This window comes from Budorcas taxicolor, chromosome 14, assembly GCF_023091745.1.
Source record: "Budorcas taxicolor isolate Tak-1 chromosome 14, Takin1.1, whole genome shotgun sequence".
NCBI lineage: Eukaryota > Metazoa > Chordata > Mammalia > Artiodactyla > Bovidae > Budorcas > Budorcas taxicolor.
In genome coordinates this window covers 22,634,461-22,660,092 of record NC_068923.1, presented here as the reverse complement: position 1 = coordinate 22,660,092, position 25,632 = coordinate 22,634,461, and the positions used below count along the sequence as shown (strand labels likewise).

At 48.9% G+C, this 25,632-nt stretch overlaps 1 protein-coding gene across 1 annotated transcript; it reads right to left on the bottom strand.

Moving 5' to 3' along the window:
- Nucleotides 1–359: 359 nt before the first annotated feature.
- OC90 (otoconin 90) lies at nt 360–24,105 on the bottom strand. Its single transcript, XM_052651999.1, has 14 exons — nt 24,060–24,105; nt 22,032–22,097; nt 20,467–20,523; nt 17,913–18,087; nt 15,473–15,585; nt 13,191–13,319; nt 12,998–13,039; nt 11,623–11,673; nt 9,489–9,536; nt 8,671–8,724; nt 5,843–5,959; nt 5,081–5,252; nt 3,292–3,398; nt 360–652 (listed from the first exon to the last, which is right to left on the bottom strand). Exons 1-14 carry the CDS (start codon nt 24,103–24,105, stop codon nt 360–362), a joined length of 1,470 nt encoding a protein of 489 aa, XP_052507959.1.
- Nucleotides 24,106–25,632: the final 1,527 nt, after the last annotated feature.

Below are 25,632 nucleotides of genomic sequence, written 5' to 3'. Positions count from 1 at the left end.
GGCAGTCCAGTGGTCAAGAATATGCACTTCCATTGCAGGGGCTGCAGGTTCAATCCCGGATCTGGAAACTAAGACCGTGCATGACACACGGCACAACCAAAAAGATTAAAACAGAAGCGTTGGTTGGAATATTTATTGAGCGTCCCCAGTGCACTCCAGGAAGCCCCGAACCACCCCTTGTCTGCCTTCTCCAAAGGCACACTCGCCTGTGAACTGACAAACAGGTCACAGTGGGTGTGCAAGGGTCTCCTTGCACTGTGAGCCTCCGCTGAGGACACGGAGGATGAGACGGGCCCAGAGAGGCCACAGGAGCAGGAGGGGCTGACCCACAGGGTGTGCTGCTCACATCCTCTGGGCGTCTATCTCGGGCCGTACGGTGGCCTGGTCCCCATGAGACCCAGCGGCTTCCCCAGGAACCTTCTGGTTCTTCTCAGGCCCTCCGTGAAGGGTAAGGACTCCTCGCTGTCCTCCTCGGAGCTGGAGGCCGGGGCGGAAGCCGCAGGCCCGCTGTCCTCACAATTCGGCCGGTCGCCCAGGCACTCGTGACTGCCTGCCAACTGGAGGCTTTGGTTGTAGAAGGCAGAGGCCATGCACTCGGCCGCTGACTGGTCACAGGCGCAGAGCAGCTTCGCACACAGGTTCCACCCCACACCTGAGGGGCAAGGACAGAGGAGCAGCCTGAGCCGCCGCGGGATACTGGCCCCCTCCAGCCCGGCCTTCTCCCTCCGTCTTGAACGTCTTGATCCTGCATGCGCTGCTTCCTCTACTGGGAATACTCTTAACTTCGTCCTCCTGGTTGACTCATACTTGTCCATCACAAAACCACTTGGCAAGCCCTCCACTCCTCGCCCAGCTTAAAGGGGGTGTCTTTCCTGTGGGCTCCCATCAAATCCCACCCTGTGCTTCTATCACAGCAGAAATATATATATATATATATATATATATATATATATAAAATATGTATATATTTTACAATTTGTATTTTTATTTGCTCAGTCTGGTGACCCCACTTTATTTCTTGACTGTTTCAGTTGCCTGCAAGTAGGGGTGGAGCGCAGAGCATCTGCGTGATCCAAAAGAATGAATGTGTTTGACGTTGCTCAGACATAGACAAGCATTCTACAAATGGTATCCTTGTCTGTGGTTTTCAGAGACGTATTGGTGTTAGTCGCTTGGTCTTATCCGACTCTTTGCGACCCCAGGGACTGTAGCCCACCAGGCTCCTCTGTCCACGGGATTCTCCAGGCAAGAATACTGGAGTGGGTTGCCATTCACTTCTCCAGGGGATCTTCCCAACCCAGGGATGGAACCCAGATCTCCTGCACTGCAGGTGGATTCTTTACCGTCTGAGCCACCAAGGATGCCCAAAGACTGCCTGGGTCTGTTGGGTCTGTACTGGGTCTATTTAATTTTATTTTTGGTCTGATACTACCATGAAGCACTCATCAACCAGACTTTTTTCATCACACCGACCCTCCAAATCTCCGACACAGGCCTTCCGGTCAGCCCAGACACCCCTGTGGCATCTCCACAGCAGGGAGCAGAAAGAGGAGAATCAGACGAAGAGCGGAAAGAGGCGGCGGCCGGTTCCCCAGAGCAGCTCCAGCTTCGGCCCCTGCCCCTCGCGGAGGACCGCCCGGAGCGGCTGCAAGGGGTTCGGCTCTTAGACCCCGGCCCTTGCGTCCGCGCCAGGAAGCCGCGCTCACAGCTCACAGAGGGTTGGAACTGGTTCTCTGAAGCCCCCGAGAAGTTGAAGTGACACCACAGCGTTCCCGGGTTCACTGAGACCAGAGGGCTGCAGGCACCTTAAGCTGAGCGGGTGGGACCCGAGGCATGACGGCACCCGCGAGAACAGTGATCGTCTCATCCCGTCACTCACGGCTCTAACCCCGCCCCTGCCCCTCACCGCCTACAGGAGGAAGCGTTAGGCTTTCAGCCTTGCGTGGCTGATCCGCCTCACGTTGCGCCATCACAGTCCCACCGCCTCCACTTTCTGTTCCCGAAAGACGGAACCTCGTGTCATTCCCAGACTCGGGAGTTCCCCGAATGCCACAACTTGTCTCTCCCCTCCCCTCCCCGCTTCCTTTTTAAAAACACACACCCAGCATGGGCATCAGGGGACCTGTTAACCTCTGGAAAACCTCACCTCACTGCCCCTTCTTACTTCTGCCAACTTCTCCCATCCTGGCTGCCGCACTCCGCGGGTTCAAAGCCCCTATCCCCGCGCTCCAGTAAGACTACAGAGTCCTATGCTTATCTCTCTTCCCGCCTGTGAGTGATTCAAGGCAGGGACCCTGTCTGTTCGCGGCGTTTCTCATTCCTGGTGACGGCTTTTTGGAGAAGCACACAGGTAGGTGAGTGAAGGAATGAATGACTGAATGTGTGACATGTAAAGCCCAGAGCTCCCGGGAGGTAAGAGGCGCACGTGGCCCTCCAAGGCTGGGTGCCCAGGGAGGGAGGGGCACTCAGCCCGGGGCTTCCCCAGATAAAAAGTGAGGGTGACACGGCCCCCCACACGGCTCTCCAGAAATGCTACGGGACCGTTTCCTTTTAAGCTGTGAAGCCTAAGGGACTGCACCCACTGGTGTAGCAGTCAGATGTAGACGAAGTCAGTCCTGCAGCAAGCCCGGCACAATGAGGCTCCTGGCAGTCAGGCTCTTTCCGAATGGCTCCACCGCCACCCCCCAGACCCTGAATGGCCACGAAGGCACCTCCGGCTTCCACCACTGGGAGGAGTGGAGATGCAGGTCCACCCCTCCCTGCAGCCGGAGTCACTTCCCCTTTTCTGTGGGGTTCTTCAGGAGACCCCATGGGGAAAGTGTTCTGTTTTTAGGAAGAGAGACCCACTCGCACAGTGAAGACTCGGTTCTGGGTCTGAGGAATTATGGTTTCACAGTCCCAACCCCAGTTCTATCACCTCTTCCTACCTGTGTGGTCCTGGACCTCAGTTTCCTCATCTGTAAAATGGGCAGGCTCGTGGGGCTACCTCATAGGACTGGAGTGAGGATGAACTCCAGAACTCAGAAGAGCATGTGGGAAGCCCTGAATAAGTGTGGGTTGTGACCTTAGTCCCCACCTGCTCTCATAGGCTCAGTGACTTTGGTCAGCTGACTTGGCCTCTTGAACTTGAGTCCCCTCCTCAGTGGAATAAGGGTACTAATATGTGCCTCAGAGTACATAAGTCACATTAGAGGTGAACAAGTGATTGTGGAAGCATCTGTCAGATGAGCTGTGGTCCCCATGCTGAGCTGAATGAAAGAACACCCCACTGTGCTGGCCCGCAGCACTTACACTGGGGGGTACCGTCCACACACAGCACCGGCGACTGAGGAAGCCTCTCGAGCAGACAGCCCAGTCTTCTCACCTGCTCCAGGCAGCAGTGATGGGACAGACAGCACCTAACAGCAAGGAAAATAGTTAACTGCCCGAGCCCCCGCGGCCCTCAGAACTCCCTCCAGGCTTAGCTCTCCCACACTCCCTGAAGTAGTGACAGTAGTCAGTGCCTCCTTTCCAGCGCACACAGGGCTGACTGGTACACACAAGGGCCACCATGTACGATTGTTCAGGCTGCGGACTGTGCCAGGATGCCACATCAAAGGCAGTGTCCATCACAGCGGAAGCATCTTGTAATTGTAAAAAAATGTTTTTGTATTTTTATCATGACTCTGTTGACTGAAAAGATAGGCGACTTGCATATTTGTTACAATACTCTTCTAACAGAGAGAGTCTTGAGGAAAGGGTACCAGTTTTAGTAGATACAAAAGTACCACATGGGCTAGCAGTGACACACCACTCCCGCCCACCTTTTATACAACAGAACAGTTAATCCTACATCCATAGGGTGTCCCCTATGTCCCCAGCCTTAAAGAGAACAGAGTAACTATCCTGAGTGTAAAGAACTGCATCTAAGGAAGTGGCTAACAAAGAGCAAGATCTCAGGCAACATGGGCTTGAATCATGATCTTGCTTTTCAGACTCACCCATCTAGCCCCATAAAGCCTCACAATCTCCTTCAGTGTCCCTCCCAGTCCAAGGAAACTTGTGATATAGTTTTCAATCCTCCCTAGGTAACTTCACCATCGGAGCGTGTGGGCAGTGTACACCATTTCACCAGAGCTCTAACTGGCTGTGAACTGGGTGAGTCTTCAGGTGCAATCAGTCTTTAAACTGAACCAGTTCTACTCTCAGAATCTTTCCCTAGCTCATCTCCAGGTTGCGTCCCCCATCGTTTCCCCTGTGTCCTGACCGCATATGTTACAGTGGGTGGCATTTCGTTGAACTGTCCGTATCTCTCACTCTGCCAGCTCCGGAGGCAATCTGTTATCATCTGCTTTGTTTAAGTTTAGTCCTTTATATGTCTCTACCGCCTAGCACAGTGCCAGACACAGCAAAAGCACAGCAAATGTAGGCTGAATGCCTATATTAATGAATGAATACGTTAATCAATGCATGAGGTCAGTGGAAGTTCTTCCAAGAGCAGTAGGTACAAAATTTGACAAACTTAAAAGTTGTCGAGAAGCTCATTTCAACGTGTTCTCTTGCAGAGCAAAGCAACTGAAGACCCCAATTCTACATGTTGCTGTTGTTGCTGTTTAGTCCCTAAGTGGTGTCTCATTCTGTGACCCCATGGACCCTGTAGCCCACCAGGCTCCTCTGTCCATGGAATTTTCGAGGCAAGAATACTGGAGTGGGTTGCCATCTCCTCCTCCAAGGGATCTTCCTGACCCAGGAATCAAACCCACATCTCCTGCATTGGTAGGTGGATTCTTTACCACTGAGCCACCTAGGAAACCCAATTCTACACGTTACTCATTGTTTAAATAGGCATATTGGGGGTTTTCTGAGGTGTCTTTGCAGATCAACCCTTTTAGAGCAGCTGGGTAGTACTCGTGTTGGAACTCTAGACTCCCATATCAAAAGATCTGAATCTGTCTGGCTCTGTCCCTTTATGGCTGAATGACCTAAAACAAGTCAGTCTTGGAGCCTCTCCTGCTCATCAGGACAAAGGGGTTGTCATGGCAACAAGCCCCGCTGAGCGCGCTAATGCAACACTATGAGCCTGAAGTGATGACCGACGTACCTGTCCAGGGCGTCCCTCGGCTCGCCTTGTCCTTCCTGCCCACAGTAACAGCCATAGGATTCAAAGTCCTCAGGGCACCGGGATGTCAGACAGAAGAGCATCTCTCCAAGCTGTGACCTCACCCGTGTGTGGTCCCCACTTCCCGGATGCAGGACAGTGAGCCTGTCACAGGCTGAGAAACAGGACTCTCGTTTCTGTCTCTCTCTGTCCTCCTTCTCCCCTCCCCTCCTCCTCGCCCTGCAACTTGGGCTAAGCCAAGCAAAGGTCCACCTTGCAAACCCCATCATCACAAGTTCAGAGGGGGGAGGACCACAAAGCCCAGAGGGAGGCCTGAGCAGCGCCTTGCCAGTGTCTTGCCCAGGAATGAGCCCAGTCCTCCTGTGTGTGTCCCACCAGCTGTGGCCCTTTGCAGGTGCGGGGCCTTTGCTAAGGCGCCTGAGGAAGAAGAGCCAAGGAGGAGCACCATCAAAACCCAAGTGTTTCATTCTTTCCAGCAAACCACGGTGCAGACGATGCCGAGCTCTTTCTTTCTCAGCCACTAAGAGCCACAAGAGCCCTCTGTCAGCGGCTCCTTTCCCGGTTCAGCCTCCAGCAGCTGATGACTAAAGGCACTCATGCAGCAGGAGAGATGGCGCCCTCTAGTGGCACCAAGTGGGATGGTCCCCAGTGCCTTACGGTGACCTAAGGGCCTTGATGAACCACCCCACTCATAAGAAGATCTTAAGACCGGGAGAGGACAGACACCTCTCTGCTTCTGCTCACCTTTCCTAGATGTCTCCTCGGGACCGCTTTTGATGGACGATACAGCCAACCCCAAAGATTTAATGCCAGCGGGGACGACGGTTACACCTTTTGCTGTGGCAACAATTTCTGCAGACCCTGAAAACACACGTCTTTATGGTCCATATTCAACAAGTGATTAACTTCGAGGGAAGTTAAGGGCTTTGGGAAGGTCATGTGCACATAGTTAAAATGAATAACCAACAAAAACCTATTATATAGCACCTGGAACTCTGCTCAATGTTATGACAGCCTGGATGGGAGAAGGGTTGGGTGGAGAATGAATACGTGTATATGTATGTCCCATCCCTGTTCACCTGAAACTTACAACATTGTTAATTGGCCAGACCCTAATTCAAAATGTTTTTTGGTGTTAAAATGAATAAAAAATTAAATTTAAAAAAAGTGGTTCAAGAAGAGATTTGCAGATGGACACATGCTCAAGGCCAAATTCAGATAAAGCATCAGGAGAGAGAGTGTCCTCAGACTGGGTCTGCAGAGAGCCAGGGCAAAGCCTCAGGGATCCTTGGCTGCTATGGGAGAATTTCCAAATTTTCCATGTTGAAGTTAAAACTGTTGGGACCCAAGCTAGAACATGTGGATGACATCTTGGGGGCAAGAAACGTCACAACCTCTCAAGCCTATATGGGTGTTATGTTTACTATCATGCGGCTGCCTAGTAAAGGCCCACCAAGATGCTCACAAGTGAAGAGAAAAAAGAATGATGGAGACATTAAACTGGTTCTCAGTACAAAATCACGCAGGCAAGCTAAACTCTTCTTCGAACTCTTCAAAACCGCGTTAGCCTCTCTTCGTGCTCAGAATTAAGTGCGAAGTCCCTTCCACCGCGGGCAAGGCTGCCAGCGATGTGGTCCTGCCTCCTGGACCTCCGTTCACTCTCGTGTGTCAGTCCCACCTGCCCCCTTGGCTGCAGGCAGGAAGGTCTCCAGCCCCAGGCCAGATCTCCAGCCCAGTCTGGTCCAGACCAAAGCAGCATCAGGATGCTCTACCCCACTCGTCAGCTGACCCAGGCTCAGTCCCCAGAGCTCAGGGTAAGGCCTGGACCTCTAACTTGCAGTCCTTCCCCAGACGCACCATATTGGTTTTCTTCACACATCTGGGCTCCTGTCTCTGCTTGCTCAACGCTCTGGTCCTGATGGGTTAGAAGCAGCCCTTCAGGAACCTTATCATAACCTCAGCCTCCTAAGGTTAGCATCCTGTTCAGTTCTCCAGCCCCACAAGTGGAAACCCATTAAATGGTGACTTTCTACCACACTCCAGAGAGCTGGAAACAGACAAAGACTCTCCTTGACCAAACTTCAGTCAGGCCCCTCTGAGCCCTCCCTCGACCTTAGCCCATGAGCACTGCAAGCTCTCTGCACTCCCCACACTAAGAGACTTAACCAAATTCTAGTATTAGTCACTCAGTCATGTCTGACTCTTTGTGACCCCATGGACTATAGCCCACCAGGCTCCTCTGTCCATGGGGACTCTCCAGACAAGAATACTGGAGTGGGTAGCCATTCCCTTCTCTGGGAAATCTTCCCAACCCAGGGATCAAACCCCACTCTCCTGCATTGCAGGCAGATTCTTTACCATCTGAGCCACCAGGGAAGCCCAAACAAACCCTAGCCTGGTTTCTAACACTCAAGGAAAGCCTTGTCCCTGGGATGACCCAGCTCTGTTCTGCCTTACGGTCCTGTCCGAGAAAGCTCAAGGCAGTCAAGAGAATTCATTGCTTTCCATCCACACCCACCTTGCCGAACAGGTCTCAGAAAACAGCCCCTACCCTCTCTTTGGAATTTTCCACTTTTCTGGCTCTGCGGGAGCTCCTAATAGTTTCCTCTTCCTCCTCCCTCATCAGCCTTTAAAATGCCCCATCGCTTCTGCACAAATCGGAGTGGAGCTCAGTTTATCCTGAAGTCCATGCCTGGACAAGCAGCCCCAGGGTGAGAGGGGCCAGCCCAGCTCAGGTATAAAAAAAACACCACGTTTAATTGTAATCAGAGGGAACAATGGAAAATAATGAGCTACCATTTTTTTCTATTAAAAACTAGAGGGTTTTCGTTCTATTGTTTTTAAATAGTACCCACTATTGGCCCCTGGAATGTGTCTGTGAGTGTAAATTGATTCAGTTTTTCTCCAGGGCAATATGGTGACATATTGAAAGCCCTGAAATGATTACATCTTTTATACAGCAATTCAGCTTCTAGGTATTTACCCTGACAAATTAATCAGAAGTGCATAGGCATAAAGAAAGTGCATATCTGTTATTTATAATAACACATGTTAGAAATAATTGGTTAAATAAGTTATAGGATTCCACATAAGGAACTGTTGCACAGCCTGTAAAAGCCATGTTACAGAAAAATACTTCATGTCAGGTGAATATCATCTCATTGTATGAAGTGATACAACTCAGACTGTGAAACCATAGCTGCCAAGTGATCTCAAATTCATTTTATTTATGTTACAGATGTGCTTACTCTGGGTTGAGTAGAGACTGGAAGAAAACATCTTCAAATATTAAAAGTAGCTGTTTGTATTCTGTGAATTTAAATAGACAACCAAGTATAGTTTTCCGTATTTTTTTCTAAATGCATCTCTTTAGCACGTAGGTTTCTGTATCTTCCTATTAATGGATCTTTTGATTTCACTTTGTCTATGTTTTGGTAAAGGGGGTAATTTTTGTAGAGGAGGGGATTTAAAAGTAAATTGGCTTCAGTGATTTCTCTCATTTGGGGGAGCACAAGATAAATATACAGGGGACGACAACGTATGCAAAGGTGGGAGAAGCTGAGCATGCCTACCTGGAGAAGGTGTGGTCCCAGAGTCCTCCACGCCTTCCTGGTCTCCACCTGGTTCTGTCCCCAAGGGAGAGACAGGGAGAGAGCACTAACTCCAGTCTGTCCCATCTTAGTGTCCAGAGGCGGCTCCCATCCCCTGGGCACAGGAGGCAACATGCTCCTTGCTTTGCCCCTGGTCACTTCCCAAGGGACAAACAGATAGATAAGTAAGTATTTTTAAAAAATAGAACCGTGGTTGTTAATCACCATGAACAAAGTAAATAGGTTAATTATCTTGATGACATCTTGGCCCATCTATTTTTAGATAAGACTTTGTTCTCTTTGAAATCACAACTGTATAACAGAAGGAAGACAAATCTTACATTCTGAAGTCTGGGGTTAGAAACCAGTCTAGAAGTCAAGGCTAGAATGACTTAGAGTTTTTAATACCCCAGAGTCTTGGTTTCCTATATAATCTGCAGAATGGGCACAATAATATTTACTCCAGATCCTGTCAAATGGTGGTCACCAGTGTGTGTGTGTGTGTGTGTGTGTGTGTGTGCGCGCGTGCACTCGGTTGTGTCTTACTCTTTGTGACCCCATGGACTATTGCCCACCAGTCTCCCCTTTGTCCATGGGATTTTCCAGGCAAGAATACTGGAGTGGGTTGCCAGTTCCTACTCTAGGGGATCTTCCTGACCCAGGGATCAAACCCACATCTCCTGCACTGGCAGGGATTCTTTACCACTGAGCCACCTGGGAAGTCAGTCACCAGAACTCAGCACAAATACCGAGATGGCATTTTCTACTGGGTGCCCTCCTCTGAAGTCCCTTCTGCTTACTTGTCCTGGAGAGCGTGATCAGTTGGTCATCTCTGGTCTCAGATGCCACTGTGAAAAGAAATCATCAAATCTCAATTACCAACCCAGCTCAGCACCTTAGCCAGGCAGAGGAGAGAAGACCCATGGCAATCTGATCAGGGACTCTGTCTGGGTATTATGGCTCCATTACTTCTCAACTCAGTGGACAAGAGGCCAGATAAGGGCCCGTCTTGTGTTTAGACAGAGAGACCAGCAAGTGACCACTCTGGGAGAAACAGCCATTATTTTCCCTGGTTGGAATGGCTTTGTCTGGGAAGGCAGCTTAAGAGGAAACGTAGGTCTAAAAACAAGGATGGAGGAAGCGGCAGCTTCAAATCTCAACCCTCCCACCAACTCTGGGTTTTGACGGCTTCTCTCTCCATCTCAATATACCATCTGAATATGGAGATTATAGTAATTATTTCATAGAATTGTATGAGCATTAAATGAGATTACATAGTTTCAGTCTCCCAGTATCCTGCTTGTGGTTTGACATTGTGTGTGCTTTTTTTGTAGCCACATTAGAATTTTTGGAACAAGATGCTGGCCCAGAATCTTCCTGTGCTCTGTCTCATTGAATTCTTCTGTCTCCCCAAAGAATAGCAACAGTCACCCATTTCCAGGGATTGGTAAACTATGACCTGGCCCTCAGCTCATTTTTGTCAATAAAGTTTTATTGGCACCACAACCACACCCATCCAGTTACAGACTGTCTATGGCTGCTTTCCTGCGGCAATGGTAGAGTTGAGTAGTTGTGAAAAAGATCTTCTTGCCCCCAAGTCTAAAATATTTACTATCTGGCTCTTAACCTGAAAACAAAACAAAACAAAACTGATTCCTGTGCAAAATGAAACTTAGAGAGGTTAAACCATGCTTCCCAAGTCACATAGCTGAAAAATAGGAGAGTCAGGAATCCATCCCAAATCTGCCTGACTCCAAAACATAATTTCACCCCACAATGGTGAGAACAGCTGCAAACCCTCACAAACTGTCCTGTCGGCACTCATGTGATTGATTTTTGAGCCCACATTAAGGCTTCCTCCTCAGAGGGCATTTGTGGACACTGCTGAGGTCGTGGGTGTGAAGGTGTTGAGTGTGTGTTGGGGGGCAAAGATGTGAGTGCATCCACTCTCTTCCTCTACTTAGACTCCAGACTCCTTGAGGAACCTTATTTACTTTGAGTCTATCCCAGGGTCATATCACAAGGGGAATAAGGATTCTGGTTGAAGAAAGTGGAAAATGTATGAATTGGGGGTTATTCTGTGATTGTCTGGTGGGGCCAGGAAACCCGTAGCTTATGCTCACTTTTTAAATTTATTCTTTTTTTGTTTGCTTTTGGCCCTGCTGTGCAGTAATGCAAGACCTTAGTTCCTCAACCAAGGATCGAACCCGTGCATTGGGACCTTGGAGTCTTAAACACTGGACAGCCAAGAAAGTTCCATTATCCTCAATTTCAAAGGGACGTGGCCGCTGCCAGTCATGCTGGGCGTGGCGGCCTCTTGGGGGCAGGGTGTATGGTGGAGCTTTGGTTCTCAGGACCAGGACTCCAAGGCACAGGCTATCTGGGAGCGGTTGGGGATGACATGAGCTTGGACACGGAGGATGAGCCCATGAGCTTCTCCTTCTAACCTTGCCGAAGCAGCAGCAAAAGAGAACAAGATGCCAAACTGTAGGCAGTGGGTGTGCGGTGGGATCTCCCCGCAGTGATGAGCTGCCAGATTTAGCAAATAAAAAGCCAGGAAGCCCAGTTACATTTGGATTTCCCATGAACAATATCTTTTAGTAGAAGTAGGGCTCATACAAATTCTGGGACACACTTATATGAACACAGCATTCATTGTTCATCTGAAGTTCAAGGTCAGATGGTCAAGGGTGTGGGTCCTGTGTTTTAACTGGTAATTCTCCTGAGATGGGACTAGGAGTTGTGGGAGAAAGCTGAGCAAGTAGAAAAGAGATCTGTGGGTCAAAAGGAAGTAGGGGGACTCTGGAATGTTCCTGAGGTGGTTCCACTGCAAGCCCAGGTTGGGGGAATTTTAGGTAGCCAATCTCAGCAAGCAAGCAGATGGCACCATCAAAACACGGGTATTTGGGGTCCCCACCGGTCCCCTGTGCTCACCTTCTCCCGAGATGGCCATCAGGCTGGAGTCCGTGGGCTCCACAGGAACCACTGGAGAAAGAGAGACCCCGGGAGCAATGGGTGATGAAAGCGCCAAGGATCCCCAAGGACAGGCTGGGCAAGGGAGGAGGGAGGGGGCTGGCAAAGATGTTCCCAAAGGGGCTGCTCGTCCTGCCTCTTGCACCCTAGTCCAGGACCTAGAGGTGCCCAGCAGGGCCCCCGCTCAGGAGGGGCTCCAGCCAGTGCTGGTTCTTGTGGGGAAAGTGACACCATCAGCCACAGGCTGTTGCAACCAAAGGGCTGCAAACCCTGAAGGCTTGTGGCTATGGACTGTGGTCCCCACCCGAGAAGACTGCTGTTCACACGGGATGGCAGAGAGAAAAGAGTGCTGCACTCAGAAGGTCCATAGAGACACCACATGCACACACAACCCCCTCACATGTCCACACACACACACCTATACATGCTCATACACAAATCCACACACATATAGGCATGGACACACCCACATCCACGGCACACACAGTCACACCAACTTCCTTTTTAGCAAACACGCCAGGACTAGTTCTGAGAAAGAGACTGCAGCCCCAGGAAAGGAAGCATGCTCGGCCAAGGTGCACCTTGAACTTCCCATCCTCTGGTACCCACGAGGTTGGGACTGAGAGATTGTGGGGAATTTGGCAGACAAGAAATAATGTGCATAAACTTAACTCTCACTTTTTTTCATAAGACACATGTTTTAGACTTAGAACCATCCCCTACTTTGTTCAGTAGACAGTTATGAAGAGCCCACCCTGTCCTGAAAAGTGACATAAAGAAAACAACCTCCTCTTCAGGGAGTCCCCACCTGGGCCCAGGTGGCTCCTTGGGCTGCAGGCTCTGGGGGGCAGACGAGGGAAGCAGCCAGTCTGTCCCCAGGAGGCCTCAGCCACCAAGAGGTCACCCGGCCGGAAGGGCTTTGCCCTGTCTGAGCGCTGAACCATGTCCTGCTCACAGATATAGACAGAGAGGAAGAACCTGGGGTCTTCATCCTAACCAGATTAAATTCACACCTGTCTACCTAGCAAGGGCCATTTGATGTTGGCTATGGACTAAATTTATCAGAAGGAAATGGCAACCCACTTCAGTACTCTTGCCTGGAAAATCCCATGGATGGAGGAGCCTGGTAGGCTATAGTCCATGGAGTTGCAAAGAGTCAGACCCAACTGAACAACTTCACTTCACACTTCAATGGTGTCTCTGAGCTGGGGGAAGTGGACACGCCTTCAGCGCCACCGGTCACTCCAGCTCCCCAACCTAATGCTAATCCATCCATTCCCATCTGTAACCAAGTCCCTGTGGTCCAAGCAAGAGTGGCTTTCCAAAGAGGCCTTACCTCTGGGCAGAACTGTCAGCAGCTCCTCCTTGCTGGTTGTCTCTGAAAAGAAAGCATATTGGAGAAGTGGGTTTGGGGATGTTAGAAGGCTCTGGACTGGGGCATCTGAAGAAACGCAGTGATGATGGTCTCTGACCAGCTCCCACCACAGATCACCATCCCTAGCAATGACACCAGGCCTGGGTCTTCCTACCTGGAGGCTGAACCAGACAGAAGGATGTGTCCAGAAGGTTCAGGGAAGAGTTGATACTGGACCGAGCCAAGCACTCTATGGCAGACTTATCGCAGGTACACAGCAGGTGCTCACAGGTGTCCCTGGATTCTGTACACAGAGCAAGGACAGAGCAGATGGGAAGAGCTCACTGGGAATCCCAAGGGGTGATGCAAATGCTCAGACTGACTCCTGACTTGCCCCCCACCACCCTGCTTCTCTTGCAGTTTTCTTCAGCTCATCCACGACGGCTCCATCCCTTCCGCTGTGTGGTCCAGCCTGGGAGCCAAAGGCACTTTTCTCCCACACTCACACCCCATCCACCAGGCTATCCTACCGGCTCTGCTTTCAACCTGTATGAATCTGATCATGCAGCCCTGGGCTTTCCTGGCAGCTCAGTGGTAAAGAATACACGTGCCAATGCAGGAGATGCAGGTTCGATTCCTGGGTTGGAACGATCCCCTGGAGAAGGGAATGGGAACCCCCACTCCACTATTCTTGCCTGGGGAATCCCACGGGCAAAGGAGCCTGGCGGGCTACAGTCCACAGGTGGCAAAGAGTCAGGTGCAACCAAGCAACTAAACAACAGCAACAATGCACCCCCACCTTCTCTCCACCCCCACCTTCTCTCCACCCCCACCATCCTGCCTGGCTTCCAGCAGAGGCCGTACTAGGCCCCCACCTCCTCCCCTGTTGCTCAGCCTCTTGTCACCACTGAGGGGCCAGAACAGTCTTTAGGGCTCAGGTCAAACCACGCCTTTTTGTGTGTGTTCAGAATCCTCCATCAACGTCTTCACTCAAAGTAAAAACCACTACCTCCTGTTCCTTCTCAGACCTCACCTCCTTTCACTCCTCCCTTGCCACCCCACTTCTGACCTGCTGTCCCCCTCGTTCCTGACGCACCAGGCCCCTGGAGCCCGGGTCCGCCGCGGGCCGCTTCCTCCATCTGCTCTTCTCCTGAGAAGCCACAGGCCGCTTCCCCCTCCTCTCGATCTTCACGCAACTGCCGTGCTCACAGGGAGGGTTCAGCCGACTTTCTTATTAAACCCCCTCCCCAGGTCTCTCTGTGCCTCTCCTCGGATGAATTTTCCTCCCCAGATCTTAGCACTTCCTAACGCACCGTATGGTTCCTTTCTGACACTGTCAGTGTCTGACAGCGAGAGGAAATCCCCGGTCAGGGCACCGCCGACATGTAGGTGATTGCCTTGCACTTGGTGGGGCGCTCAGCGTGTGCGTGTTGGGTGAGTGAGCAAACGAGCCATGGTTCCCTGGTTCACTGTGCTCCTCACCTAGTGATTTACACCCTTCCCGATGCTCCAAACACCTGCCAGTTGGCATTACCTGGACTGAGGGGCCAGTCAAACCTGGGTTCAAATTCTGGCTTTGCCACTCGGCAGCTATGTGACTTTGGGAGAGTTATTATTTAATTTCTCTGAGCCTTTCTGTCCTTGTCTGAACACTGGGGATGACGAGCCCTGTCTACCAGAGTTGTTAGGACAACCAGAGTTGCTGTGTATACTATCTACGACATGTAACAGGCACTCCAAAAGGCTGGCTCTAATGCAGTAGTCTATCTTGCCATGGTCCTCTTCCCTCTCTGCTTTGGCCTACTCTACTTCGTCTGCCAGGATTGTTCAGAGACATGAAGTAAAATCCCTGGAGTCACACAGCAGGTAAGGTGGAGAGCTGAGACTTGAACATACAAGTGTCTGATTCTTATAAAGAAGCACCCCAGCCTTATTCATCCATCATGGCGTCTGCCTCCACTTCCACCATCATTGCGTTCTCAACAGATGCCAGTCTCCATATTGTTTGACATTTAACACTGTTTAAAAATTTTAAATGTAACACCATTCTACATTTAAGCATTACTTAATTTTTGTAACAAATCTCTGAAGCAGGTTCTGTCCTCCCCCTTCTGAGGATCTGAGTTGTTAAGCAGAAGGTCAGGGTACTCCCTCCCCTAAATCACACAATGCCTAAGTAGCAAACTATTTGCCCTCCCCAAGCTTCCAGGGTTGGTACAAGCATAGAATTGTAAATCAGATAATCTGCTGAGCAACTGTTGTTTCATTTCAGAAAGCACGCAGTGGGCCCTCTACTGCAGGCAAGGTGCAGTTGCCACAGGTCTGGCGGGGCTGTAAGTGCCCACAGAGATGCAGGCAATGGTGACGATGAGGAGGGGGGACCCTGGGAGCCCAGGCCTGGAGTCTCTGAACTGTCGTTTCTCAGCCCAGTCTCCTGGGACACCTGGAGACGCTCACCACACGAGATACTCTTGCTGACGCAGTTGACATCTGTGCTAAGCTTGGCAGGGTCTTGCAGACAGTCCATCTCAGCGGCCTCCTCGTAGCACCTGCGATGCTGGAAGCAGCAGCTGCGGCAGGAAGGATCGGAATGAGAGTGTGGGTTAGAACACGGGCAGGCAGCACACCATCATTCAGTGTCTCCGGACGGTTCCTGGCAGTGACCTGTTTCAGTCCTCAGTGTGTGCACACACACATCATGTTTGGATTTGAATTGCGTTACCCATGCAGCAGGTGATGTTATTGCTGTCAGCATTTACATACTTGAAAACTGAGACACACGGAGCTCTGTAACTTGCCAAGGTCAAGATTGATCACAGAGAGAGGCTGACATCAAACAACTGAGTCAGGTGGCTCTTGTAGAGCAAGCAGGAGGGCAGTGGAGCCCGACGCAAAGAGGGAAAAACACACAGGCAGCTGATAGCCTTGGGCAAGCTGCCATTTCTGACACTACCTAACATAAAAATCTGGTAAGGTCAATAGAATGTCAATATAGACCCTACCATGCGGTAAACACTCAATAAAACTACAGCAATTATTTCTGGGCTCTGGCGAGCAAGTTCAAGGTGGAAATAATCTGTCTCCCAGAAGTCTGGAAATTCCCACCTCCATCAATTGCACTGTGTAAAGTCACTGAAATTGGGTGTGACGCACCGTTCTGCCAGTTTCGGCCATCAACGCTTTGATCATTCACATAGTGATGAATTGCTGCTTTATTTTTTTGACTTCTAGGTCTGCTCAGTATTTTAATAACTAAAAGAAGTGGCAAGAGAGGACCTGAAAGGAAAACACGTTCCCAGAAATGGTCCTGGCACCATGCCCCGAATGGAATCAGTTTCTCCCTTTCTGAATGTCAGTGAGCTGGCTTGTGGTCCCAGGGATGGAAGACAGCCCTCTGGTCCAGAAACAGCTTACACCAATGGGAATCCTTCTCTACCTTCTGGGAGTCTGTGTAGATGAAGGCACACACTCCATCACCCTGGATTTGGGCACAAGTATAGCACCAGTGGGGCTTCCCAGGCGGCACCAGTGGAAAAGAACCCACCTGCTAGTGCAGGAGACATAAGAGACGCAGGTTCGAATCCTGGGTCGGGAAGATCCCTTACAGGAGGGCGTGGCAACCCACTCCAGTGTTCTTGCCTGGAGAATCCCATGGACAAAGGAGCCTGGCGGGCTACCGTCCACAGGGTCACAAAGAGTCGGACACGACTGAAGTGACTTAGCACGCATGCATAATACCAGTGAGGTGTGGACATGGTCCCAGAGCAAAGGTGAGACATGGGTTCAGTTTCCCACGTCCACACTGCTGCAGTTTCCATGGCTCTGATTTCTGCTATAATATGACTACTAGTAGTAGTGGTGGTATTTCCACTACTGCCACTTTTCTTACTACTTTAACTACTACTGCTACCTCTACTACTGCTACTGTTACTCCTACTATTACTAACCCAACCCCTAAACCCTAGTAGCAGTTTTATTAGTACTGCAGCTATTGCTCCTACTATTCTTATTACTACAGCTCCTACAGCGACTGTTCTACTACTGTTGTTACCACTACTAACACCAACACCATCGCAGGTGTACGAGTACTGCTTCTGTTGCTATCGCTGCTATTACTATTAACACTACTGTAGCTACTATGACAGCTGTTACTACTAATATTGTTGCTACTACTATCATCACTACTAATACAGCACTACTAATCTTGTTGCTGTTGTTATCAGTCACTAATACCCTTGAAAACAATAAGTCAGGCAGATTTCCATCACATTAGCTTGTATTTGGTCGTGTGATCCTAAATAATAACTCTATGAGGTATGTGTTTTTATTACCTCCATTTAATAGACAAATAAACTGGAACATAAAGAAGTAAAATAATTTGCCCAAGGTCAGGTCCCTAAGGAACAGAAAATGGGAATTACTGGGTTATAGGTGATCTGCTTAAAACTCTAACATGCGTGCAGCCTCAGACGCTCAGTTGTGTCAGACTCTTTGTGACCCCATGGACTGTAGCCCACTAGACTCCTCTGTCCTTGGGGTTTTCAGGCAAGAATACTGGAATGAGTTGCCATTTCCTGCTCTAGGGCATCTTCTCAACGCAAGGATCCAACTCAAGCTTCCTGAGTCTCCTGCATTGCAGGCAGATTCTTTACCACTGAGCCATCAGGAAAGCCCCCAAACTCTAACACATATCAGCACATTGTCCTAAGTGACCCTCCTGCTACCAGTAGCTATTTGCTGTATCCTTGCTAATGCTGAATGCTTCTAAGATTTCAAATTGTATTGCACACGCCCATATACACCTGCACACAGAAGCACGGACCAGGGAGCCTTCTGCACCTGAGCTCTGCCCAAGGCTCAGCCGGGTCTCCACGAGCTCACCTTTGGTCTTCCTCACCTGTCAGACTGGTCCACAGGCAGCCCTTCCATCTCAAACCTGCAGGCACAGCCGTAGTCCTCGAAGTCCCGGGGGCAGAGCCCAGCCACGCACCTCATACCATTCACGAACTGGAGCAGTGCAGGGAAGTTGGTGAAGACGGCCTGCAGCCAGGTGAAGTGGGAGCCCAGGCAATCTGGGGGAGGGGAGCAGGGGGCACCAGGAGCCAGAGTTGAGGAGGGAGCCCCCTTCTGAGGGGGATAGAACCTCCTCACCTACTAAGCACCCACTGCATACTCAGGACTTCTAGACAATTAAAGGGAGGCGGGTTTACAAGCTGCGGTCCCTGTTGGTTGCCTCCCAACAGCCATTCATCCTTCTGCCTTACCAACAAAACTGAAAAGTACTCAAGGAAGGCGAGCCTCCTTCCGAAGCCCCTAGGGATGTTTAATAATTATTCTCAGCTCATCATGGTAATCTCAAGCTTCTATGATAAGGTTGGTCTAGGGCTGACCATGAAAACCATGTATGACCCAAAAAACTTCAGGGGTAGTCAGTTAGAAGCTTTGGAGAAATATTCCTTTCCTAATAAAGCATAAAGACATAGAAGAGGGCCTTTCTGACCTACAATTTTCTTCTTCCTTGAATGCGGTGAGGATATGCTGGGCTGGAACTGCAGCAACCACTTTGCAACCATGAGGCCCCATATCTGAAGCTGAAAAACTATTATGTCCAAGGGAGCAGTGGGGCAAGATAAACTGAGCCTGCTGGGTCTCAGATGCCTGTTTTGAGCTACTACATCAGTCCTTGTGCCTTCAGATGGCTTATGTGAGATCATTAAATGTCTTTATTATTTAAGTCCCTACTAGTTTCCTGAATGGATCCCAAATGATACAGTCGTAGCAATAAAGAACTATAAATCAGCCCAAGGGGAAAAAAAAGGAGTATAGACACTAATAATCTGGGGTTACCTGTTATGTGCCAAAAACAGTTAGATGCTTTAAATAGCACCGTAGTTAAAATTGATGGAGTGAGTAATGCTATGAAAAGCTTTCACGGTCAATGATCCCATAAATGTCTTGCTCATTCTGAAAGACAGACCCTATTCTGTCACCTCCCTTTCACAGGTAAAAAAACCAAAGGTCAGAGATACACCTGAGGTATCCACCAGCGATGATGACTTGTCCCAAACAAAATGCTCTTGCAAACGTCATCAGCTTTATGACTGATGGACATCTCGTGCTCACTCTCTCTGCCTGGGGGATCATCAAATACTTACTGAGATGATCCCGTAGCACCAATTTAAATGCACAGGGTGATCCAAAAGAGCTTCAGTTCAGTTCAGTCGCTCAGTCGTGTCCGACTCTTTGCGACTCCATGGACGGCAGCACGCCAGGCTTCCCTGTCCATCACCAACTCCCGGAGCTTACTCAAACTCATGTCCATTGAGCCGGTGATACCATCCAACCATCTCATCCTCTGTCATCCCCTTCTCCTCCTGTCTTCAATCTTTCCCAGCATCAGGGTCTTTTCCAATGAGTAAGTTCTTCCCATCAGGTGGCCAAAGTATTGGAGTTTCAGCTCCAGCATCAGTCCTTCCACTGACTATTCAGGACTGATCTCCTTTAGCATGGACTGGTTGGATCTCCTTGCAGTCCAAGGGACTCTCAAGCATCTTCTCCAACACCACAGTTCAAAAGCATCGATTCTTCAGTGCTCGGCTTTCTTTTATGGAGATCCAAAGTTGTGAGGATCACATCCACCTTGACTGTTCACCACTCTGCTAGTTTCTTCCTACCTCATTCAAACTTCGCTACCCATGTTTTGTTTCCACACAGTCTAATCAGAAACATGATTAAAGGTTCTACGTTGATGGGAAAAGTCCATCTAGGGTTTACGTGTATGTGTGTGTATGTGTGTGTGTGTTTATGGAAACATGCATTTTCATTCAAGACCTGCACTTAGTCATTTACACATTTTAAGTGCACTTTTAAACCTAGCATTCTAATCTAATAGGCAACGCAGAGCCACCTTGCTTGTGTCCATCATGTAATAATCTTGTTTGGGGTACTTTTAGTTATCAGTGCTGGGAATCATCACAGCACCCGCAGCATCGTGCAATTGGTAGTCACATAACGGATATAGAACTGATCCACGGAATGTTTCTCAAACTTTATGTATAGTTACTGGTTGAGAAGGAAATATAAAACTACTTCGGTGTAAGAGGACCAAGCTCTGGACTCAGAGAAGACCTTGTCCCTTCTGGTTGTGTGGCTGGGCAATTCCCTCAACTCCTTTGCCAGGAAAAGAGGGATGCCATTCCCCTCCTGACCAGGCTGTGGTCAGTGAGAATGAATGAAGCACAACGAAACCAGCTCATCCCTCAGTGACTCACCCTACGATAAAAGGTGCTACCATTCACATCAGAATCTGATCGTGTTGTTCGGAGCTTGCAGGGGAGGCCGTGGGAGCTCAGAGGGCAGACCCCCAAATCCTGTTAATTTCCTTAGATTTCCTGCACACACATCCATGCCCTAACACCCAGGGGATAAAAGCAAGTTCAGATTTAACTCACCAAAAATTTCGGCCACACCTTCCACATTTTTAAACATCCCATTGAAGAAAGTCATATCTAAGTGGAAGGAAGAGATAATACATTAGAGTTGGGTTCTCCCCTTTCCTTTCCCTGTCCACCCTCTTCAGGAAGAGTGAGTAAAACTCCTTCTCTTAGGATAGATTTGACCTTGGGATAACTTTCTAGTAACACAGGTTGCCATGGAAACCTGATAAGATAAAAATTGAGCTGTGTTGTTATTGTTCATTCGCTCAGTAGTGTCTGACTCTTTGTGACCCTGTGGATTGCAGCATGCCAGGCTTCCCTGTCCTTCACCATCTCCTGGAGTTTTCTCAAATTCATGTCTGTTGAGTCAGTGATGCCATCCAACCACCTCATCCTCTGTTGTCCCCTCGCCTCCTGACTCCAATCTTTCCCAGCATCAGGGTCTTTCCAATGATGGAAAAGACTTCCAATTCCAAGTCGGCCCTTCACAACAATACTCAGTGATGAAAAAGACCCCTGGATGGTGAGGTCTGTCTGGACTTGTAGAAACTATGGCTGAACTACAAACACCTGGCAGGAAGTCATCATTTTGGGTCTCCATCAATGTGATGACTTTTGAACTGGGCATCGTCCCTTCTGGGCATTTTAGAAATTATACTTAGGGCTGGTTACTAGGTATACTGACTTCTATGGAGAATGCAGCTTCGAGGTTAAAGCAGGTCTGGGGCTGCTCCAGGTGAGCCCCTTGTATCTGAGCTGTTACTTAGGATCTCCTGGCCTGCCGTGTAGATCGATGCCAGGGCTTTTCCTGTTAAAGAAGAGTGGCTGGCATGGCCTGCTAGCACACTGTGCTTCCTGACTTTGATCCTTCTAAAAGCCAAGTGTGGCTTGTGAGTCTAAACGTCTACCAGATGAAGACCTCCTCCTGGGCATTGCACTTCCCATGAGGGTTGTGCCATTGGAGAGAGGCCACAAACATGTGTCTGGACAGGACTGGTCGCTTAGCTGCATGGGTTCATGTATAAATAATTTGGTTGACTCCACTTATCTCTCTGAAAGGTCAGAAACGAACCCTTAGTTCAGGGTAAACCTCACCAGCTAGTTCACTATGTACTCTCTTCTTCAACAATGGCTGTATAAGAACCCACCTGAGAACTCTTTACAATCCAGCACCAGGAAAACCTTCCCTTCTCCAAGGAACAACTACAGATCCCCTTTTCTGATAACCTGAGCCCTGCAATGCATCACCTTTTCCTTTTTGTTCTTTCAAGACAGTTACTGTGTAACCCTGATTGATTCGCCCATTTCCTTCCTTCACCTGGTTGCCCCTTCCAGCTGACCTGTGTCTTTCGATAAGAGTTTTTAGTGCTTTGTCTCAAAGGACAGCCCGATGGTGCATCAGACACCAGAATTAACTGTGAGGGAGATGCTTTGGAGTCTTACTCAAATCACTGTACCGTCAAATGCCATAGCACTAAGCGACTCTAGGGTATATTCAGAAGGGATCAGTCTCTCTGCCAATATCCTAGACAGCTTGCTACCCAGCTAGGTCTCCTAAGAAAAGAGCAAAGGATCCTTACTGATATTTTCTGAGAGTCCCAGAGGCAGCTCATGTGGAAGGTGTGGGGTGTCAAGAGGGTGGCCCCCTATAAATGAGGAGAAGAACAAGGTTAGTACAAACACAGGCCCCCCCACATGCTGGGGAGGGCTGGGAGGCGCCAGCAGGGAGAGCAATAAGGATGCAGGGAAGTTGAATTCTACACCTGGTTTTTCTAGTGCCTGGAGTGACCAGGGTGGCCCAGTGTTTTATACTGGTTGGTCTTAAGGGAGTAGTCTTCTGGTTTGGGATGGAGATTTTGAGACTTATCTTGAAGCTGTTGTTTCATACAAAGCATACAATTTTAACTTACATGGCATGTTTGTTTGGAGTTTCTTGAGATGAAGGATTGGTGGAAATAAAAACAGATACAGAAAAGACCCCAAACGCCAAGTAGTTTATAATTGAGGACAGGCTACCAGCATCACTCTCACCTGGGATGCAAGCTCAGTAAAAATTATGGTCCTTGTGCCCTCACTCAGGTCTGATCCTGCAGTCTTACTCCAGTGTAAATATCAGAAGTAGATATTTTTAATAAGCTCCTCAGCTGGTTTGAGAGTTGCAGGTCTAGAAACTGCGCTTTGATAAATGTTGCTTGGGGAGAAGGTGATGATAGGGTGGAAGACCTCTGTTGCTGTTCAGTCACTAAGTTGTGTCCGATTCCTTGTGACCTCATGGACTGCAGCACCCCAGGCTCCTCTGTCCTTCACTGTCTCCCAAGTTTGCTCAGATTTATGTCTATTGAGTTGATGATGCTATCCAGCCATCTTCTCCTCTGTTGTCCCCTTCTTCTCCTGCCTTCAATCTTTCCCAGCATCAGGGTCTTTTCCAATGAGTCAGTTCTTCGCATCAGGTGGTCAAAGTACTGGAGCTTCAGCATCAGCATCAGTCCTTCCAATGAATATTCAAGGTTGATTTCCTTTAGATTTGACAGGTTTGATCTCCTTGCTGTCCAAGGGACTCTCAAGAGTCTTCTCTAGCACCACAATTCAAAAGCAGAAATTATTCAGTGCTCAACCTTCTTTATGGTCCAACTCCCACATCTGTACTTGACTACTGGAAAAACCATAGTTTTGACTATATGGACCATTGTTGGCAAAGTGATATCTCTGCTTTTTAATACACTGTCTAGGTTCTTCATAGCAAGGAGCTTACTTAGATGGCTTTAGGGTTTGAACATACTCTTGAGAGTCCCTTGGGCTGCTAGGAGATCAAACCAGTCAATCTAGTTTGAAGGGGCAAGGCAGCGACTGCGGGTCAAAGAGGCCATCACACTCCAAGGGAATCAGCAAAGCAAAGGACAGCGGCTTTGCTGTCTGCAGGGGGGGAGATGCACTGTTGGGTGGAGAGGCCTTCGCTCACTGGTCCCCTTGCCCTTTGCTCTCCTTGGTGCCCACCTCAACCCCTATCCCCCACATCCATGCTCAAAATGTGGATTAACCCTCAAGCTTATCACTAATGTTTGCTTTCCATCACTCACCTGGCAAGAGGATAAAAATACTAATAAGTAAAACAAATGGAATTTGGCAAGACGGCCCAGGGTTCATGTGTGTCTGTGCGCACGTTCAGTCGTATCCTGCTCTTTTTAACCCCATGGACTGTAGCCCAGCTGGCTCCTCTGCCCATGGGATTTTCCAGACCAGAATACCGGAATGAGTTGCCATTTCCTTCTCCAGGGGATATTTCCGACCCAAGGATGGAACACAAGTCTCTTTGCGTCTCTTGCATGACAGGTGGATTCTTTTTTTTTTTTTTAATTGGAGGCTAATTACTTTACAATATTGTAGTGGTTTTTGCCAAACATCGACATAAATCAGCCACAGGTGCACATGTGTTCCCATCCAGAACCTCCCTCCCACCTTCCTCCCCATCCCATCCCCCAGGGTCATCCCAGGGCACCAGCCCTGAGCACCGACAGGTGGATTCTTTACCACTAGCACCATCTGGGAAACCCCAGTGTTCATAGTAAATATATACAAAGCCAGAAATACAGTCAAATACTAGTACTTACCGCAGAGTGGGGCCATCAGCATTCCTAGGAGGAGAAGCACAATCATGGCAACAGAGCAAAGGGAGGGACCTTGGCATCTACTGGCACAGTGTCCTGGGAAAGAAGTCAGCAGAGCATGGTGAGTATGCTTTCAGAAACCAGGACACGAGACCCCCACAGGACCTGTTTGTCCTAAAATGCAGTGCAGGAAAAGGAGAAAGGCCCAAAAGTGATCCTGTCCCAGGCTTGCAAGCGGCTTAACTAACAGTAATGAGACCAGCTGGGACCATGGACTCTTTCCTGCAAAGCTGCAATGCTCGCACCTGGACACACCTCTCCTCGAACAACAAAATATTAGTACAAAGAAACCGTAAGAAACTAAAAGTAACTGTGTGCATGCTCAGTTGGAGCAAATGCTGGACCCAAAAGACAGAAAGAGACCAAAAACCCCAGCTGCCAGTTTTGAAGAGCCTGGAGTATAAAAACAGTGTGTCGGGAGCAAAAACAGGATACTGGTCATGCCCACTACACACACACACACACACCACCCAAACGGGAGGCCAAACCACCTAAGCCACCCCTTTGGCCCGACCCCTGGACATAGGTCTATCCTCACCCCCCATATAAGGAGCAAATTCACTCACCCCTCCGGGAGCCAGCAAGCAAGGGAAACTGTTGCTTGTTTTTGCTCTCACCTGCTACCGCAAAGCCCCCAACAAAGCCTTGCCTGAATTTCTTGTTTAGCCTCTATTCAATTTCTATTGACTGGGGAAGGCGAAGAACCCTGGTCCGTAAGAGTATGACAGTAAAGAGATCACATTCCCTCTTCGAAACTCAGTTTATCCATCTGTAAAATGGAAATGTCACCGTGCACTCCTTTGAGGACATAGTTCTGCTCTCATTTATTTATCACTAAATTGATGGTCATTTGTTGTGTGCCAGGCACGTAGCAAGGATGCAGGAAAGCAAAGTGAAGCAAACACACCTTACCTGTGAGTGGTTCATGGACTTTGGGGAAAGGCAGCAATTTAACAAGCACTATAGTTTGACTTTTGTAAACTGAGTTTTGAGGAACCCATGTGTGTGTCCAGCAGCATTCTCAGCAGTATTCTTTTTTTTTTTTTAACTTTTTAATCCATTTTTAAGTTGAAGTGTAGGTAGTTTACAATATTATTTTAGTTTTGGGAGTACAGCAAAATGACTCAGTGATTTATAATCTATATATATACTTTCAGATTCTTTTCCATTATAGGGTATTATAAGATATTGAATATGGTCCCCTGTGCTATACAGTAGGTTTTTGTTTATCTATTTTATATATAGTAGTGTGTATCTGTTAATTCCAAATTCCTAATTTATCTCCTCCCACCAATCTCATTTGGTAACCACAAGTTTGTTCTCCATGTCTGTGGGTCTATTTTGGCTTTGTAAATAAGTTCATTTATATAATCTTTTAAGATTCCACATGTAAGTGATATCATGGGATATTTTTCAGCAGGATGACTCTGAACCTTCGTACCAGCATCGCAGGATAAATCCGGCCCCGGTGGCACTGCCCTTTAGCAAACAGTGCTTTTCCTGCAGCGGCTCCATC

What these genes read in the sequence shown, in the direction of transcription:
- OC90 (XM_052651999.1), bottom strand. Translation starts at nt 24,105, where the DNA reads ATGATTGTGCTTCTCCTCCTAGGAATGCTGATGGCCCCACTCTGCG. An exon ending in GGGACTCTCAGAAAATATCA is followed by an intron (nt 20,524 to 22,031) that starts GTAAGGATCCTT and finishes CCTTCCACTTAG; the next exon opens with ATATGACTTTCTTCAATGGG. An exon ending in CCTGTGGACCAGTCTGACAG is followed by an intron (nt 15,586 to 17,912) that starts GTGAGGAAGACC and finishes TTCCTGCCGCAG; the next exon opens with CTGCTGCTTCCAGCATCGCA.